General features: G+C 45.4%; 1 protein-coding gene across 1 annotated transcript in view; it reads left to right on the plus strand.

The window, feature by feature from the left end:
* The first annotated feature begins 6756 nt into the window (after positions 1 to 6756).
* Positions 6757 to 20418, plus strand: part of ABCG1 (ATP binding cassette subfamily G member 1) — a 58789-nt gene continuing 45127 nt past the window's right edge. Inside the window, exons 1-2 of the mRNA XM_086765775.1 lie at positions 6757 to 6871; positions 9935 to 10178. Of these exons, the coding sequence (XP_086621901.1) occupies positions 6830 to 6871; positions 9935 to 10178 (286 nt within the window). The 5' untranslated portion in view covers positions 6757 to 6829. The remainder of the gene's footprint in view (positions 6872 to 9934; positions 10179 to 20418) is intronic.

The following is a 20418-nucleotide window of genomic DNA, read 5'->3' on the forward strand; positions in this document are numbered from 1 at the left end:
GACCACCATCTCCTGAAGAGCTGAGCTAATCCATTGCACCTACTATTACTTCTTTCCAGTGCTACCCCCCTCAGTTTGCTTGAGACAAAACACTCAGACAAAAACCCCCTTGCATCAAAGTGAGCGCTGTGCGCCCTACTGATTCCCGTGAGTACGACGGAAAATAGCCACAGAAATGAATTGTAGTTACAACTGGTCAGAAATGGGTTGGTGGTTTACTCTCGAATTTCATGCCTCTGGATCTCAGAGGAGGGACATTTGAGTACCCAGACATAAAAATACTGATAAAATCTCACCTAAAATAAACATGTGAAACCTCTTGTGTTATTCCTGGAAATGTTAGCTGAAGACAAAAATGGCATGAGAACACAGCTTAGGTGGTATCTGTCTCTCTAACACTGGCCACGGCTATGTCAAGTTAGGGGTCTGGAGGCCTCTCCAGTTGATAGGGAAGCCAAGATGGATCCCGAATCCGTCCCAAATCAAGGTACAGGTTTATGAAGGAAATACTGAATTTTCTTTTGGGGATGCCCATTTCTCTCCACTGACTGAAAGAGAGTCTGCGTGACTAGCTTAGATACCAATTTTCCAGGCAGCTAAAATTAGAGACGAATCCCACCCATTACACAGTGTATACCTAACCTGAAAGGAATGACTGATTACGTTCTTCAATATTAAATAGATCTGAAGGAAGATCTGTTTAAACTGACTGATCACATTCTTCTCAAATAGCATCAGGTGAATATTTCCAGTACAGATAGGGAAGTATTAATGTCATGTATAAAAAGACATGACAAAATTGAGAGGGGCTATGACTATTGCTCCAATAAATAGGGAAGGGGAACAACAGGAAGGGAGAAGAAAAATGTGACTGAAGTCAGGGATTTATTGTATTTTAGTAAGATACTTCTTCAAATTTCCAGCCCACTGCCAAAAAGTACTGTAAGAGCCTTTTTAGTTGGAGACCGGGTGCAAAGCTGCTAATAACTTTCTAGTAGTAAATGAAAGTTTGATATGTCACTGGTGGTTTGTTTGACGTATCACCTGAAAGTAATATGGATGTTGATGTCTTTCAAGTCCTAATATACGGGAACTTAAACAGAGAACAATATCTCTTTATTTAAAATAATTCTCTTCCAGTAAGACACTGATTTTTTTTTTCCTCACTATGCTTTCCTTTCCTCTGTCCTTCTCTTTTCAAGCACAATGAAGACTCATGGCTACTAGCGGCCAGAAACCCAGGCTCTCAGCCTTTCTCAGGATCAGACTACAAGCTTTTTCTCAACTTCACTGAATCACAGAATGATAAAATCATAGAATGATTTGGGTTGGAAGGGACCTTAAAGATCATCTGGTTCCAACCCCCCTGCCGCAGGGACACCTTCCACTAGACTACATCACTCAAAGCCCCATCCAACCTGGTCTTGAACATTTCCAGGGATGGGGCATCCACAGCTTCTCTGGGCAACCTGTTCCAGTGCCTCACCACCCTCGCAGTGAAGAATTTCTTCCTTATGTCCAATCAAAATCTACCCTTTTCCAGTTTAAAGCCATTACCCTTTGTCCTATCACTACATACCCTCATCAGAAGCCCCTCTCCAGCTTTCTTGTAGGCCCTCTTTAGGTACTGGAAGGCCACAATAAGGTCTCCCTGGAGCCTCCTATTCTCCAGGCTGATCAGCCCCAACTCTCTCAGCCTGTCCTCACAGGAAAGGTGCTCCAGCCCTCTTATCATCTTTGTGGCTGTCCTCTGGACTCGCTCCAACAGGTCCATGTCCTTCTTACATTAGGGGTCCTGGAGCTGAATGCCTTGCTCCAGGTGGGGTCTCATGACAGCAGATCAGAGCGGGAAAATCATCTCCTCATCCTTAGGCTGTTCAAACCTACCGATACTCTTTCCCCTCTTATTTCACTAAACCTATGGAAATAATTGGGGTAAGGCATAAGAAGAGAGGAAACATACTTCAGAAACCATCCAAAACTGTGTATATTTTCAAACAGCAAAGTGACACTCTGTCTGCGATAAGCTGCTGTTGTTGGGTTTTTTATTTAGGTCAATAACTGCGTGTGTTTCACAGTGGGGTATGTTTTTGGGGGCACTCAGCTCCTTTGATTTCTTAGGTAGATTTAGAAACATAATCCTGAAATGAAAATCCCAAATGTTTTTATTTGATAAATGTTTTTTTTTTTTAAAAAAAAGGACATTTTTCTCAAAAGCTCCTTAAACCCTTTCGATAGAATTCCTTAAACTCTGCCCAAACCAGTTTAAATTAACCGCAAGTTGCAAATAGTTAAAGCCAAGATATTTTTTGAATTAAAACTCCATCTAAAATACTTTGTCTTTTATAGTTAATACTTTCTTTTTCTCCTCTGCCTCTTCTATGCTTCTCAGTTGAACTTTTCTTACATGTTGTATCTCAGCAGCTAAGTCCATGTTAGCCTCTGCATTTCCCCAGGCTATACGCTTCTATACGTGAACCAGTTCTTGTACAGAGACACCAAAGCTATCAGTACTGCAGCAAAATGCCTCCCGTGGCTGTGCTGTAAATCTACCCTCTCCTGTCGTTTGTGCATTTCCACTTTGCCCTGCCCTTCCCAGTGCATTTCCGCTTGTAATGTCCTTTTGCTTTCCTGTCTACTGTCTGTAATGCTTACCATGCTGTAAAGCCTGGAAGCTACTACTATTTCCTCATCTATTTTAGGAGCCAGAGTTTTGTCCCTGCCTGCTTGTCCTCACCTTCATTTGTAGCTTCCCTTTTTTTTTTTTTTGTCCTGGATTTTTTTTAACACGGTTTTATATCTCTCTCCTCTTTTTTTTTTTTTTTTTCCCACAGAGTTGTGTTCTTGATCTTTTTGTCTGCAGGGACCAGGGGATCACCTGTGAAGTTAATGGAAGAGTTAATGAGGGAATGTAGGAACGCAGGAGACTGTTATTTTTAGCATGCTTGATCTTATGTAATCATTTTTTCCCTGTCTGGTATCAAAATAGATACCAAATAGAACTTGGTTTCTGAGAAACCTGTTTTATGCCTCAGTCATTTACAAGAAGCTTACTTAAATACTGATACTGCGGCCACCATGAAAAAGAGTAAGTCCTCAGGATCTGATAATGGAAAAACTCTGGAAAAACTCTTGTGGAAGGTAACGGGAGCAGCGCTTAATGCTGCAGAGTTGAGCTATCACTTGTCTTCGTGTCACGCCTAACATCTACGCCTCTGTGCCACCTCATACAGTAAGGGCAGTTTTCATGCACACAGACAAAAGCTGTAGGACAAACAGGCAGTTAAGCCCACACAACTTCAGCCATAATATTGATACAGAAGCCATCACTTTTTTTTATCAGGGGAACAGAATGTTGCATGGACACAGTGCAATGCTACCCCTTGCATGCTGCTGGCCTGTGAATGAGGGGCAGCAACACGACCAAGCCAGCGACGCGGGCGAGCCCATGGGGCAGCGTGGGCAGCCCTGCAGCGACCGGCACCGCGTGTCTTCCTGCGAAGGATGGGTTTGTGAAAGGTGCGGTTCAGCCCTTAGTACCACCAGCAGCTTACAGACGGACATAAAACTTTTGTTTGTGCAGCAGTTCTCAGTACTGTAAACCTGAGGTTTGTTACAGCCTTTATGTTGTTTTCCTTACTTCCTCTGGAGACTTTAAGAAGTTAAAAAAGAGGAGAATAAGCACTGTGCTGGGTCTGTATCACACATTCGTAAGGACAGAGTACCTCCCGCTCTCTCTGTGTATTCATTCCTCCTTGCAGTGAAAATATGTGACGCCTTTACGCAATTTGTTTTACTCCTTAAATGCCTCAAACATATACAGCAGTACTTCACAGCCCTTTTCAGGTCCTGTAGGGAGATAATGCAACCTTCTCAATGTTTGTAAGGGAAAATAAAGCTGGCAAGCTTGAATACATTTTAGGTGCTATAGACACGTGCTCCAAATCAAGCTACTTAAAAATTTGGACCCTCACTGGAAGAATGCTTCATAATTTCTCTTTATTTCTAATATTAGGAGATAACTGTATTTCAAATTTCTTCTCAAACACAGTTCAAGTCTTCATTGAGGACTCCTGGATGGGCATATCCATCTTTGGTCTGGTATTCCACAGCAGGAAGGCATTTCTTCCTCAATACATGAGTTATAAGTAAATAATTTTCTGCAGCATCTACAGACTGAATCCAAGGTCAAGCACAGTGAGTCTCCACACTCTATTCCTTGGCAACAGGATGTAGCCAACAGTAAAAGTTCCTACATTTCCAAGAGCGAGTCTTCTCACATGGAAGGCATATCTACTGAGGCTTATTAGCACATTCAGGAGCTACAACTATGTCAGGAAGTCCTTGAGCCAAAAATGGCTGTAGGCTGGGAAAGTATCAGGGAGACACCTGATACACGCCAGCCCTGTGCTTAAGCTCTTCTTTTGAGCACCCATCTCCCGGCCACTGCCAGGAGGGAGGGTACTGCGGGAGAGGGGCTCCCCTCCGACCCAGCGTGCATGTTCTGTGCAGCAGTTCCCTCCACAAAGTGCTGTGCCACCTACGGTAAACACCCCTCCACAGCTCAGTGAGGATAAAATGCTTACCTGCCTGCCAGGGGCTTTGTGAAGATTACCTCTGTGTCAATAGAATGCTTTGTGAGCACCAAATGTTACAGCAAGCTCCCTGGCTAGAAGATTCCTCACAGATTACGAACTTGTCTATATAATGTTTGGTAGATGCTTTGAATCCAGTTCTCAGACCCCTGCTATAACTTATCCCCTCTTCCTGCCGCTTCCAGAGGAATAGAGAGGGAGCCTCACCACACGCCAAAACCAGGCCCAGTGGGTACGTAAATTCAGAGGCACTTCAGATTCTCCTAGGGAAACTGGCTGCCTGTGGACTGGGTAGGTATACCCTTCTTTGGATAAAGAATTGGCTAGGGGGCCGTGCCCAGCGGGTGGTGGTTAATGGAGTCAAGTCCAGCTGGCAGCCTGTTACAAGTGGTGTCCCCCAGGGGTCGGTACTTGGGCCCATCTTGTTCAATATCTTTATTGATGACCTAGACGAGGGGATTGAGTGTACCCTCAGTAAGTTTGCAGATGACACCAAGTTGGGTGGCGGTGTTGATCTGCCTGAGGGTAGGGAGGCCCTTCAGAGGGATCTGGATAGGCTGGATCACTGGGCTGAGCTGAATGGCATGAGGTTCAACAAGGCCAAGTGTCGGGTCCTGCACTTTGGCCACAATAACCCCATGCAGCGCTATAGGCTCGGAGCTGAGCGGCTGGAGGACTGTGAAGAGGAAAGGGACCTGGGGGTGTTGGTTGATGCTCAGCTGAACATGAGCTGACAGTGTGCCCAGGTGGCCAAGAGGGCCAATGGCATCCTGGCCTGCATTAGAAATAGTGTGGCCAGCAGGAGCAGGGAGGTAATCATCCCCCTGTATTCGGCACTGGTGAGGCCGCACCTCGAGTACTGTGTTCAGTTTTGGGCCCCTCACTACAAGAAAGACATTGAAGCCCTGGAACGTGTCCAGAGAAGGGCAACAAAGCTGGTGAGGGGTCTGGAGCACAAGTCTTATGAGGAGCGGCTGAGAGAGTTGGGATTGTTTAGTCTGAAGAAGAGGAGGCTCAGGGGAGACCTCATTGCACTCTATAGCTTCCTGAAGGCAGGTTGTGATGAACAGGGGTTTGGCCTCTTCTTCCAGGCAACAAGCAGGACCCGAGGAAATGGCCACAAGTTGTACCAGAGGAGGTTTAGATTGGACTTGAGGAAAAACTTTTTCTCTCAAAGAGTGGTAAGGCACTGGAACGGCCTGCCCAGGGAGGTGGTGGAGTCTCCGTCCCTGGCAGTGTTCAAGAGGCGGCTTGATGAGAAGCTACAGGATATGGTTTAGTAGCTGTGGCAGCAATGGTAGTGGGAAGACGGTTGGACTGGATGATCTTATAGGTCCCATCCAACCATGTGATTCTATGATTCTATGATTCAGATGGTCCGTGGGTCTTCCAGCATCTGTCTGCTCGGTGAACTGCTTGGGCAGAGCTTTTGGCCACCAGGTAGCAGGGCTGATGAATCCAACTCAAAACCCAGTCACGGATCTAGATTCAAGTCAGCAGCACCAACACAACCCTAATGGCACGGGAGCACCACCCCTCGCACTTCACAGACAAGCCCCATCTACGCAGGGCTTCACTGAAATGCAGGCCTTCGATTTGAGAAGAAAAAGAACAAAGATGGAACCTCAGTGACAACCTTTGTTTCTCTCCATTTCCGAACCACTCTTGCTCAGCTTACAAATGGACGGCGTGCAAGGCCCAGGGCCGGAAGAGCCATTCCCTCCTCGCCCAGGGCAGGATGGCACGAGGCGCGACCGGACGACGACTCGACTCCCGGTTTCCTCGGGGAAGGCCATGCCGCCTCCACACCAGACGCAGGTGAGGAAGCCAGGCCGTGAGCCGTGCCGGTCAGGAGCACGGAGGCGATGCCCGGCAGCCCTCCTCTGCGACGGGCCAGCCGTCCTCAGCGCCCGGTCCCCCGGAAAAGTGCCTGCCGCGTGTTTCGGCAAAGGGAAACCCACGGCCTGGTGCTCTCAGTGGGGGGGGACGACGCCCACGCCGGAGGGGCTCCCCCCGCCCCCGACCCCATCCCGCCGGCTCCCCCTAGCCCCGCGGCGGGGCTCACGGGGGCGGGCCGGGGCGGAGGCGGCCCCATCGCGGCGGGAGGCCGCTCCCTCCCTCCCTCCCTCCCTCCCTCCTGCAGCCGGTCTGGGCGGGGAGGCGGCACTCGAGGGTTCGGCGCGGCGCCGGCGGAGCGGGAGCCGCCGCCAGCAGCCGGGCGGGCAGCGGGGCACATGGCATGTCTGATGGCGGCTTTCTCCCTGGGCACCGCTTTGGTAAGGCGCACCCTGCCCTCCTTCCGCGGGGCCGCGCCGTGTGGAGGGCGGGCGAGGTGTGGGGCTGAGTGGGAGGGATGGAGCAAGGGGTCGGCGGGGCGCCTTCCCGCCCTCCTTGAGGGAAAACCGGGGCTAGGCGGTGGGCCAGGGGCTGTGTCCCGCCGCGGGGTGTCCGGTGCGGGGCAGCCCGGCGTCGGCGGCGCATGGCGGGGTTTGACCGCTGGTTACCTCTGTGCCGGAGCTGAGGCCGGGGGGGGGTTCGGGGGGGGGGGGGGGGGAATTAGCGGCTGCTCCGAGCATGCTCCCTGCGCCCCGCCGCCTCCGCCGCGGCTTTGCGGAGGGTCCGGAGCTTTTGCCTGAGGCCCGGGGCGAGCGGCAAGGTGGGCGGGAGGCGGCTGGGCAGGGAGCGGGCGGAACCTCCGTGGCCGTCCCGCTGCGGGAAGCGGGCGGGCGTTCGTTCGCTCGCTGCCGTGCCCAGTGGGCGCCGGGGAGGGAGAGAGGGACCCGGCTTCTCACGGGCGAAGTGAAACTCAGTGGGAAATAAACCTGTGCGAGAGCAACTCGGGCGTGCGCGCCGGCTTTGGGACCGGAGGCTCGTCCTGTCTGAGGTGGGGGGCGTGAAATGGAGGGCGGTGGGAGAGGCAGGGCTTGTCGGAAACGGCCGGCGGAGAGAGGAGCGGTCGGTTGCTGCCGGCGGATACACGAAGGGGACTTGGCTCTTATTGAGGAGGGGCTGGGGTGCCTCTGCGGCTGTGGGAGCCACCGGAGTTGCCCATCTCTTGGCGAGCGGGGGCGATCCCGCGGCTGGGAGCCGTTTATCCGCCAGCCCGGGCCCTCGGGGGGACCCTCGCCTACAGCAGGTGGTCGCTGGGGAAGTGAGGGGGGGCTGTGACCGAGGGCTGGCAGGACCCTTTCCTCTTCTGCTGAAAAGAGGCATTTCGGTCTCGTGGGTGAGTGAAACGGCGTGTTTGATGTCCCAGGGCCAAAAGTCTCCGGCTTTGTACTCCCAAATGGTTTAAGTTGGCAGAGACGAGCAGCTTGTCCAAAGGGTGTTTCTGTTTGGATTGGTCTAAACTGGAGAAGCTCCCACCATCCCCTCAATACTCAAGGTGACCTGCCCATGGAGTCACAGTTTTTGGATGTTTCCTCTGAGGTGTGAAGGTGCTCAGTTAGTTCTTCTGAACCAAACAGCTTGTGAGTGCCAAAGTAAGCCTTGGAAACGTGCAGGAAAGAAAATCGTTAATTAAACTTCTCGTATTTTTTAGGGAAGAGGGAGGTTCCCCTCCTTTCATGGTTCAGTTCTAAGATGTTTTGCATTGCACTCATTACGTTCAAATTACATGCCATTACAGTCAACTGTTTAAGAAATTGGGAGTAAGCGTTACTGGATACCCGACCTCTTGAGTAAGTTGAGAGCACGATTAAAATCACTTTCTTGAGAAAACGTGGTAAGCGGAGCTGATTCTTACATCCAAAACCTGGGGCTTGTGCTTGAAGAACCTGAAGCCGCTCACTCTATCGTGGTTATGTGGGACTGTTTTTTTAATATTTTTCATTAGTGTTCATGGCAAGTGACTGATCTGAGCAGCACTGCTTTTATAATGTGAATGGGAAGACCACTGACCATGACAGAGAGGATGAAAATGGTGCAGTGAAAAGGAGGCGATGTGAGTTGTTAGTTGCATTGGAGGGGGACAAGTTGAAGGAGACGGTGGCATGACCTACAGCACTTTATTTGGGAGCGTTCAACACTGGTGCCTTGAAAAGCAGTGCAGTTCGTATGCTTTCCAAGAGATACCTTTGGGGACATGTAGGTTGTTGGACAGATGTAACAGCATGGAAAGCCTAGCACATAAGCCAGTTAAAGAGGTCTCTTCCAGTACAGATCTGCATTAAAAATACTAAATTTTCTAATAGACAGCTGTGCAGATGGTGGGCCCTGCTTATGACATACTCCCAACAACAGATGACAATGAACAGCCTCTGAACTGTTCAAAATTCTATTTGGCTGAAGAAAATTCATGATTGTTTTACTTCTGGGTTTGTACTCATCCTGTTGATATTGGTGCAAGGTGCCCATGCAGGGAAAAGGAGTAGAAAAAGTTCAGATTTCATGTGCGTAATAAAAAAGAAGAGAAAGGCAGGTAGCAGACCATTGTCATGGTCAGGAGAGGGGAGGAAAGATATTCAGTCCAAAAAAATGCCAAGTGGAATAGCCCAGAGTGCTACAGTGGGAAAAGCATAGTAAGAGGCATGACTGTAAGCATAGAGCATTGGCCTTACAGTGTCAGGGGTGCAAGTACCAGAGCAGGCTTTAATATGTTTATGTAGCTCAGTAGATTTCTGTTAGGGATCACTGTCAAGCAAGGAAAGCGTGCATGGATTTTGGATGGGAAACACTGTTTCCTAACAAACCTCTAGGAAAGAAGTTGTACAATTTCAGGCTGCAGTCCCCAGAACTGTCAATGCAGGAGAAAATAAGGCACAAAATAGTACATTTGAAAATTCACAGAAGTATGACTTGTGCAATTTCACATTTACAGAAGTATATTCTGATCTGAAGGAATGAGAGCTCTTAGGCTTCATGAGTGGTTGTCTTTTGAAATGTCTGCAGAAATAATTTTTCGGCTAGCTCCCTTCCCCCTTCAGCTCTGTCCCAATACCAGCCCTGTGATCAGAGTAACTAGAACCAAATTCTTTGAGTGCATGAGAAACCAAATACAATGGGGACTGTACTTAGAAATGATCTATTAATCTGGTGCAAGAGCTACTCTGTTCTGAAGATAAAAATGTGCTGTGTCTATAGGCTTTGAGAGGAAACTGATGCTAAAGGAGCTGCCCTTTGTGTGCTGCAAGTGCAAGAGCTCTTTCACCTCCTCTGTCAAGACTCTGGCAGAACAAACAAAAGATTGTTTTATTTTTTTTCCTCTCACCTTTCAGCGCATTACTGTGCTGGATTCTTGTGTTATTTAAATAATAATTCTTTTAATGCAGAAGGTTTTGAAATGCATTCCTAAACAAAACTCTCTGATCTTTGTCCTTTCTTCAACTTTTTCCCTCTAGAACGGCAGCAATTCTGCTTGTACCATGGCCGAGCCCAAGTCAGTGTGTGTTTCGGTGGATGAAGTTGTCTCGAACGGCCCAGATAACCAAGACATCCGACTGATGAATGGACATTTAAAAAAGGTGGACAATACTTTGACAGAAGCTCATCGTTTCTCCTACCTACCCCGCAGACCAGCTGTGAATATTGAGTTTAAAGAACTGTCATACTCTGTCCAAGAAGGGCCATGGTGGAGGAAGAAAGGTGAGGAAAATGTACATGTTTTGGCTAACATACAAGGGTTATTGACCATCTGGGTGGTTGTGATAGGTGGAATCTGTTGTGGAAGCAAAGTGAGTAAAGGGAGCCTGTTTTCAGAACTGCTTTTTGCTTGGCTTCTGGATGTACCCACTGCCCACAGCTGTTACCGGGGAACTTTCCCAAAGCCTAATGCAGTGGGGTGTATGACCCCTTGTACTCAAAGAAACTCTAGATACAGTCGTTCAAACAACTGCTTATTTTTGCCTCCCAATTTGAAAGTGTCTTACGTAAAGATAGTATTGCTGTGCTGCCAAATATCTGTCCTGTGATCTTGCATGTCTACAATTTATCGTTGAGGGTGGGTAGAGCATGCAGTAGTTTAGAGATGGGGGTGGGGGGAAAGAGGATGCTTTTTTTACTTCTGCGATTGGCTGGTTTGCAAAATGGTTATTTTTTTCAGTACTCTTTCAGAACAGCAAGCATCTCGGAATTTGAGAAGGCATTTGAAACCAGGATAAAAATTATTCTCTTGAAACACTATGTTTGGCAGTAAATGCTGTGAGCTTTAGGAATGTCAGCCCATGCATGTCTCTTGGTGTTCTACAATGGGTCTCTCTAAGCTTACTATTTCTTTTAACTGGTAGCATCACTGACTATTGCTAGGACTGAATCCTGAGTTTTAGTCGAGGACCAGGATGCTCTTTTGCTAGCTGCTTTGCTAGTAATACACGGCAAAGGGTTCACGGGCCCCGACACAGGGCACACCAAAATGATTCAGCTGTTGAATGCATCTCAAGGAAGTTTCCTCTCACAATCCAGTTCCATCTATAGCTGGCTCTGAGACAATTCGTCTTGGTGCTGATTTACTGACGAGATTAAGGAGGGCATATTCAGTCCTCTTCTTCATATGCTCTTGGTCTATTCCAGTTCTGAAAGGTGAGTGTAAGGTGACTCTGTCCTTTTTCATCTGCTTTGCATGCGTTCTTTTTGTACCTTCATCTGCTTTGTGTAGCCGTGTGTTTCCTAGAGAGTTTTTTGGTTTTGTATGTGTGACTAGTCATCTCTGAAAGGAGAACTAGAGTGTGCAGTAAATTCCTGCTGGCGAAAAGAAGTAGGCCCAAGAGAAAATACTGAAATCTTATGGAAAATTTTGTGTACTAAATGACATAATCGCTCTTCCTTGAGGAATTCTCTCTCAGTAATGTCAATTGGTCTGGTTGTGTGCTTTAGTTCTTTTTGAGAGATAAGCCTCTGCCAATGCGCCACGCACCTGAGCCATACTTCATACCTGGACTTGCTCTGAATCTGTAAATCTACTGGCTTAAAGGTTCCACTTGAAATGGTTTCACAAAGTAAATTGCTGCTGTCTGGAAATTGTGTCATTATCACAACACCATGACTTTAATAGTCTGAAAACGTGTGGTATGAAAAACACAGGATCTGTGGCCATGGAAGTGCTACTGTATGTGAGCAGCCTGTGCGTAGTTATTCGTTTGTTGAAGGACGTGGAAACTTGAGGCTTTCATGGGTTTTTCAACAGCAAAACTGTATATGCACAAACCTGCCTTCTTTTATTTCTTTATTAAAATTGCATGTAGCCATATTGTCTGTAGGAGAACGACTTGGTTCAGCAGCAACTTTCATAGATTCAACATTAGTTTTTGTCTTATCAGAACAAACTCAAATGTTGAAGTTTTCTTTTCCCCCAAGAAGTGGAACTATGTCAAAGTGTCTGATGTAAGATTTAAAAACTTGAGGTTTTTTTCTGGATCTCTTTCTTATTGGCCAAAAATGATGGAGAGATTCTAGACTGAGAACATCTGCCCACATTTGCTGACACGCCTGAATGACTTGGCTTGAGCAAAATTGCACGTCCTGACAGAATGTCCTGCTGCTAAAAAGTACCAGTTGTGGTATTTAACTCTAGGACGTGGCTGTGACTGTGTCACCACACTTAGATTTGAAAGGGGAGATTAAACTTTTCTGGCTGTCTGTGAGGAGGAGTTCATGTTCTCCCCTCCTCACCTGGTCTTTCACCATATGTCTTCCCTCGGACCACTAAGGACAACCTCTGAGTGGCTGTGAGGCATTGCTGTCTGCCAGCAGATCTTGGCTCTCTTTCTGCTAGATCTAGAAGAGACTTACAGTCTCTAGAAGAGGCTTACAGTCAATGCCAATCTGAATATGAGCTGAAGTGTACTCTCACTGCAAGGTAAACCACATAATGAGCTGCCTTTGGAGAACATGGCCAGACAGAGGCAAGTTGTTATCTTTGTCTTCTCGACATTGGTGAGTGCCCAAGTGGAATATCCACTTTGGGACCCTCCAGATCGACAGAGATATTGGGAAGCTGGAAAGGGTCCGTCAGGGGTGAAGAATTGGTCAGGGGACCTATGAAGAGAGGCTGAGGAAGCTAGGCTTGTTTGGTCTAGAGAAGGGAAGCTGAGGGATTGTCTGATTCTGAAGTACAACTACCTAGAGGGCACTTCTACAGGCAATGGAGCCAAACTCTTGTCAGTAGTGCCAGCTGCTATACAAGAGCCAATGGCCACATACTGCAGTTTGGGTGGCTTATGGTGGACGTTAGGAAACAGCTGTTCACCGGGAGGTTGGTGCAGCACTGGGATACAGGTCACCCAGAGACAAGGTGCTTTCTCTGTGCCAGGGGATGTAAAGGCTTTGGCTGGTCAGCCCCAGCTGACCTGATCTTGTGTTGATGATCTTCTTGCTTTGAGCAGCAGGCTGGACTAGGCAACCTCTGGAGGTCCCTTCCAAGCAACACTTCTATGATTCACTGTGTTGCTAGCCAGATTATAGGAACCTTCTATAAACAACCTTTCCTCCCAGCCACGTTCCTTCCTCAAGGGACTGACCCAACGTATTGGTTTAAATAGAAAAGTTTTTCCGTTAGAGAAATAGAAAACAGAATTGTCTAAGTTGTCTCAAATGAAGGTAAGGACCAAACTGTCAGATTCCTTGAATTGTTTTAGTTGTTCTGCAATAGAATTGTTGGTGTGCAATTGGGGATCTTTCTATTTAAAACCAGTGGGCTTGTAGATTAATTCATTACATGTAAAACTATTGTGAACACCTCTAACTGGTTTCTCCTGCAGTGGGAAACTGGGACTTTGCAATGGGTTTTAGTCAGTCTCTGCTCAACAAAAGGGCAATATTGCGCCATGAAACACTGGCAGATGTTTAAACTCTACGCTCCTGGTGGGTTCCCTGTGCTAAAAGGCATCTCTGTCATTGCCATGATATGAAGTTTTAAAATGCACTTTTTTTTTGTGAGAAGACTAGGAGAAAACACATTTCTGAAGGTGCAAATCCAGTGTAGGAAATGCAACTGATTTTTTAAAAACAGTAAAATTGCAAGCACAAGCTGAAAAAAAAAAAGGGAGATATCTCTCAGTTCACATTGTTCTTGGGTGCTGGTCATGGCAATAAGTGATAAAGGATGCTGTTATGAAAATATGCCTTTTAAATTAATGGTGTCTCTGTTCTGAAACAGAGCTTGGAAAGAAATTCTGCTATTTCTACATCTTTCTCCATGACTGTAATGAATTAGTTAAAGGCTTTCATGAGTGTCGGATCACAAAGGGAGAAGTCTAGTTTCCTTGCGAAGACAAATTGTGCCAGCATGTTAGAGAGAAATTCAGTTAAAGAGCAACAACAAAAAAAAATACTCCCTTCATTAAAAATGGTATTGCAAAATTATGTTAAGGTTAGGCTCTAAATTAACAAAAGGAGGAATAGTTAGTAATGCTGGCATTGTGTTTGGTACTTAGCTGTATTGTTCAGACAATGAAATGCACAGTATGTAACATCGTTTACTTTTTCATAAAAGCACAAAGAAATGTGAATTTGCATTGCTTGACAACAACAAAGCAGCTAAATAAGCCATCGTAGACTTCCAATTAGAATTTTTCGTTTATTTGTGTCTCAGCCTTAAAATGCCAAATTTATCTTCTGACTCTCATTTTCTCTTTAAAAATAAGGAAGGGCATTTTCATTCTCATATTTCTATGATAAATGCTGTTCTGCTCATTTTGATGAGATTTTATCAAATTCATAGCAAAGATTGGTATGACTCTGGACCTGATTCATTCCCAATGTAATTCCTTTTGAAGTTGGTGTTACTAACAGGGAAAGAATCTGGCAGGTGAGTCCTTGATCACAGCAGCTGTATCTGACCCATTCTGTTCAGTAGGAGTTCTTACCAATATGGGAATTTGGAAAAGGTTAGAGAAGTAAAAGTTTCAGAAGGTCCTAGATGACTTTGGCATTTTCCCCATAAAGCTTTTAGGGAATTAGTCTACTGGTAGAATCAACTGTTTCTTCAGTTTTGAAGGAAAGCCATTGATACATGACTTAATCCAGATCTTGTGAAGGTAAGGATCTTCCAGAACCAAAAATGTGTCTCAATCTTTGAATCCAAGCTTTGTTCAAGCACATGCCAGGGGTCTCCTGCGGGTCAGCGAGGTGAGGTTCCAGATTCACATAAGAGAGCTGCAGGACTGCTGGAGCAGAGACAGTGTGTTGTAAGAGTAAAATGAACTGGCAAAGCCAGAAAGAGGAAACTTCAGGACACAAAGAAATAACAGGGCCGCTTAGGCCTAGAATGCCTTCTCCTTTCTTTTAGGACAAGGGAGCCAGCTGGCTTGGAGGGGACAAAAAAAGAGGAGAGTCCTCCACTAGATCCGGTGTGGGCTTCTTGAATGAGGAAAAGGAAGAGATCCACAGAGCTTCAGAAGAAACTATGGCCAGAATTTCAGGATCCTGTCACAGAGCCATTTATCTAAGGGCTGAGAAAGAGATCTGAAAGTGGATCTTATCTTGGCTTCTGAACTGTCTGTTTAAATTGCAGCTTGAAATGCAAACCGCAGAAACATGTTGGTTTTACCAGTTTATAGAAAAATTATAGACGTGTAGGTTTTAATTCCAGAACTGCCTGAAAACTGTTTGCAAGAGTGTTTTGGAGAGAAGTTAGTGCCTTACATTTCTGTTGGTTTCGTTAAAAGCACCATAAAATTATCTGAGTAGAATGAGTGGATTGGGGGTAAAATTATGGATAATCCCAAGTATGAAGAGGGCACAAAAAGTACTTTGGAGACTTCTGTCTTGGTTAAATTCATTGAGCTTTACTTTGAAAAGATATATACATTCTGTGTACCCAGCAAAGGACATTTGTCCTTTTGTTTCTCAGTGGTTTTGTTATAATGTAAGATGGAAATGGAAATATTGTTCCTGCATAACTTGAGTGCATCCAGGAAGAAAGTGGTGATCAGTCGGCTTTCAAAACTCCACAACAACTCAGGGATTACTTCCCTCTCCCCCTCCCTGACTTGTTAGTATTCATGGTTAATTAGACAACGTTTTAGTTGGAAATTTCTCCGCTGTTATTTTTAGGACCATAATGACTCATTTGCACTGCGTTCAAGTGTAAGTTCTGGTAGGATTTGATCTTTAGTAACCTCTGAGGGAATGGGCTCCAGCCGGTCAAAACGGAGCGGGCTATTTTTGTAGAGCGGTTTAGTAGCAATACAGAAATTTGTGCTCAGCAGAAAACATGGTATTTCTGTTATTTTATGTTTGTTCTGACGGCTCAGACCTGCTGGAAACAGTCAGCCAGAGAGGTGCTGTCTTTTCTCACAAGGTTGTTGCTCCATAGCTTTGAGTTTCAGCACGCTAAACAGCGGGAGTGAAGGATCGTGCTTATTCTGGATGGCTCCGTTGTGGCCGATGGGGAAATACGGAGCCTTAGGCAGGTCGCTTGGTATTTGTGAATTGAGAAAAGTGGGTGTCACGGTCCGAGACAGTGTCATCAGAGCGGCTAGCTACCTCCATTTCAGCGAGGAGGTCTGTATGTTATGTTAATTCTGATCTCTGTGTAAGATGGAAACTTAACCCCCTGTCAAATCGTCAGCAGAGATTTAAACAGGCTGGGTTTTGCTGATTTGCTTTGATGCTCCGTTACGGATTAGTTCTGCTAGTGCTTGGACAGACCTGTTTCTTTTTATGCAGTTGGGCTTTTTTTTTTTTTTTTGCTGCGTCCTTTCCGTCACTTCATTTAAAAGATTTCACATGCCTTCCCCCTGGAGATATCTGAAGACCCAAATGAAAAAGGGAAGGGGGGAAGGGATCGGGGGGGGGGGTAGGATTTGCCCTAAATTGTTGGCTAATCCTTGCTGGCGGCGTCGGAAAAAGCCTGTCCTCATCCCCAGCAGGTGCACTGCGGCAGAGGTGCCGCATGCGGGCTGTGGGGCTGGCCCGCCGCGGTTACTGGCGGGCGATGCACGGCAGTAACCCGCCGGTGATGCTCTCGCCCGCCGCCCGGGCCCTGGTTGGCTGCTCCAGGCGCTGTTGCTAAGATGGGAGGAGAGGATGCGGAACAGTGAAGAGCGAAACCCGCTTTCTGGGGAAAGGGTGTGGGTTTGTGGTGGGTTTTTCTTTTTTTTTTTTTTTTTTTCTCCCCTCTGCCTTTTGCCGACAGATGGGTTGTATTGTTTTCGTCCGTTTTTGCCTGCTTTGTCTAGGAGCGTGTTTTCATCTCGGAGAGCAGGATGTATGCAAATTAAGATCCATAGGTTAGAAAGAGTAAACAAGTTAAGCTGGTTGAAACGAACTGTGATACCTCTAAAAAGCTGTTTAAGCAAATATTTTGGGGATTCTTTTTCATTCGCTTAACATGTTAGGGAAATTAATGAAAATGAAACACGCTTTTTAGCAGAGGATTTCTAAATGCATGTTTCAGCCTTGATAAAATCCATGCAGTTTTTCTCCTACTGCTTAAGCTGTCTCAAGATGGTAAAAATGTACTGAGTAGTCGCTGTTACCGGAATAGTTCACAGTGTTTTAAGTGATCTATAACTCTTCCTAGCATCCTCTGGCATGGGTTGTGTAAAACAGAGGTTATTGGGGACAAACCTTGGTCAGCCCCTTTGTCTGATCCTTCTACTGTTTCCCTGCTGAGTATGACCTTATTCAGCATTACTTATTTTCCTCCATGTTGAACCGGTTGTTATTGTTCTGTTGTTCTGGGCTTTTTTTTTTTTTGTACCTGGAGCTTTTTTTGGAAACATGTCTGAGTCTGACTCAGTGAGTTTTGGTCACTGAGTCTTTGTGTGAGTAGAAAACATTTTTCTTCTTTCTCTTTGCTGTATTGTTTATTAAAACTAAACATTACAATGACCTGACTGTTTTTCATTCTAGCTAGTGTTTTAATACAGTGAATGTTTTTAGTTGCTGTTCTGAAAGCTTGCAGCCAAGGAAGGAAGTTTTGGGGAGTTACCAATTAAAACATTTCAGAGTGCGTATGCTAGGGAAGTGGTGATGATGAGTTGTCGGGAGCTTGAGCTACGGTCTCCGCTGTTTCCATCTCACAGTAAGCGTGTGTTGGGGGCTGGCTGTAACTCACCCTGACAGCCCTCCACTACAGCTTTCTGTACACTGAGTGGGATTTGATGAAATGCTTTGCTGTCCTCTGCCCATACACGTGTCATGTCTTGCTTGAGGTGTTGAGGAGGTAGAGACAGCATGCACCATCATAATGCGTGTACGTTTTTTCACATTTCAAAGCGGAATTTGGTCCATAGTCTGAAGATGCATCTGAGGTCTGAAGAAAGGTGAAGCAAAAGCTGTTTTGCAGTTGACGGCTTCAGCCATGAGATAGTTGGTCAGAGTTCTCCACAACCTCAGTAAAAGGGAAGAGAGATCGCAAAAGCAACCAAGAAGAGAAGCTAGCTCAAGAGGAAAAATGCTGTTAGAGTCCACTTTTCCTTGTATATTTACATGCCAGTTTAGAAAGTGGCTTTTGGAAGCCGATGGGGTCTAAACTTACTTGCTTACTAAGGCAGCTCTTGTTCTCCGGGGATTTAAGATCTCAGAGTTCAGCTGTGCATTCTCTAATAAATGAATTGCTTTACACTTCCCTGTACCATTGTTCTTGTAGGTAAACTGGCTGGGAAGACAGAGTTCAGGGAACATGATACTACTCCAAATGTGGCAGACCCTGACTGGGTATACCCAGTTGCATTATAATTCGTAACTGTACTCAATAAACTGATGGCTACCTCTGTCCACTATTAGAAAACAGCGTTTGGTCTTCCTGTGAAAATTCACATCGCAAGACTTACTCCAAACAAAATGCAAGGAGAATCCCAGCAAAATATGCATGGTAGTTTAGCACATGGGGAGGAAGTGATTTGGATTTAAAATGAAGCATTGCAAACTGAAGGGTGAGTGTTCAGTCTCGAGATGGAAGTCCTTTGTGCAAAACCTAGATGCATTAGCAAAAAAGACTGTGGCTTATGCCAGAACCTCTGTGGCTTGCAGACTCTTGAGGTAGGTAGCGATATATGTCTAACATAAGACTGACAAAAAGAAGCTGGGAGTTTAGATCAGCTTACCATTATATGAATTCAGAGAAGGTCTATGTGGCCCGGCATCCCTTATCTTGACAGCCGGCAGGGCTGAATGCTTGGCAAAGAGTTCAAGAGCAGGCAGGCGTGTAGTAATATTTTCCTGGGTTCTCACAGCTGGCAACTGAGAGATTTCCTGAACCAGGTGTAGTATCTTTGTGTTTACTAGCTCTTGATGGATTTTTTTTATTTTGTAAAATAATTCACTTGCATTCTGAACCTAAGCAGACTTTAGGTGTTCATGCTGTCATCTCACTATTTGCCTCCTTTTTCAAACCATTCAGGAGTAAAGTGAACAGTACCTAGCCCGATACAGATTCCCTGAGAGTCGGAGGTAAGCTTCCTTCATGGATTGACCACTGACTCCTACTCTTTTGTTTCCTGTTGCTTTATCTGCTTTCTCATTTATTTGAGAACCAGACATCTACTTTGTTGTCATTTATTTAAGAACTTCTTAATAAAAGACCTTTGTTGAAACTTGCCCATGACATCCATGTAAGATGACAAAACATCCCTTTTTTTTTTTTAAGGTGTTGCTTCCAAAAGACATCACATGCAGTTTATATTACCAAATCTTTTATCAGAGGCTTTTGCACATGTTAGTGGGTTGCCTGGCTGCTGTACTGGCTTTGAACCTAGAAGCTAGGTTGTTGGGGTTTTTTAACACCGTTAGTACGGAGGACAGCAAAACCGCCAGCCCTTACTTAGACTGTACTATGTGGAAACTTTAGTTCTCTAGTGTGAAGGTAATTTATCAGCACAGCTTTGGTGCCTAGGACTGGCAGAGTCTTCCTCATCAACCCAGTACCAAGCTGCAGCAGGCATCTTCTTGATCTCAAAGGCTACGTTAATTAGGAAATGGAAAGACTGCGAGTCTCCCAAATCCTTCCAAATGCAGTCACTTTTTCGCCAACTTTCAAATACATGAAAAGAAGTTACAGTATAATAACATATGTATGGAAGAATTACTGCCCTCTTCAACCAATTCTTTAACTTGTTCAGCCCCCAAACAACACGTTAAGTAGCATGGAAAAGCGTCACAGTGCATACATAGAAGAGCAAGACATTTTGGTTGTTTTCAGTAACTGAATCTCAATAGCTTCCTACCAGTAAATGTTCCAATATATTTCATTTCTTCCTGAAATAATTGTCAGGAGACCTGTTGAAATATCCCATTGATGATGATTCAGATATTTGAATTATGTGCTTTAGTGCAGACTTTCGAGTTTGGTTTCACCTGTGGATACTTTGTCTCTTAGAAAAGATGATTTTAGAGTATTTGGTAGAGAGTGTAAGAGGTAGTATAAAATACAGAAGGACTAGTGCTGTGTGAGTGTCTCTGGAATGAGGACAAAATAATTCCGTCTAGGAAATGATGTGGCTGGAGACACATGCTGCAGTATCTCTTGAGTCACACTGCAGGAACCTTTGTAACTGTGTTTCCCGATTGGACTTTCTTGTGGCTGTTAGGCTTATATTCTCATTTACAGTTCATTTAGACTTTACTGATTTCAATGGAAGAAACAGATGCGCTCTGAAGACTTAATTCTCTTCAGAGAGGATAGGGATGAAGCTGTCCAAATTCTTATCAGAAAGAAGTACGTGGAATTACATAATAGTTGAACTGAGTTAACCGCTTAGTTTTGCTCGTTTTTCGTTATGCATCTGTTCCAAAGAAAAATAAATGGCAGAGACCTTGGCTTTTCAAGATAATTTACCATCTGCCTCTCATCTAGTATCTACAGCCTACATCTTTTGTGTGAGAATCATATTTCTTCCTGCTTTGCATGCTTAGAATAATAACAAATGTTGTTTATAATTGC

The sequence above is a fragment of the Chlamydotis macqueenii genome, chromosome 1 (assembly GCF_036417535.1).
Source record: "Chlamydotis macqueenii isolate bChlMac1 chromosome 1, bChlMac1.mat, whole genome shotgun sequence".
NCBI classification, from domain to species: Eukaryota; Metazoa; Chordata; class Aves; order Otidiformes; family Otididae; genus Chlamydotis; species Chlamydotis macqueenii.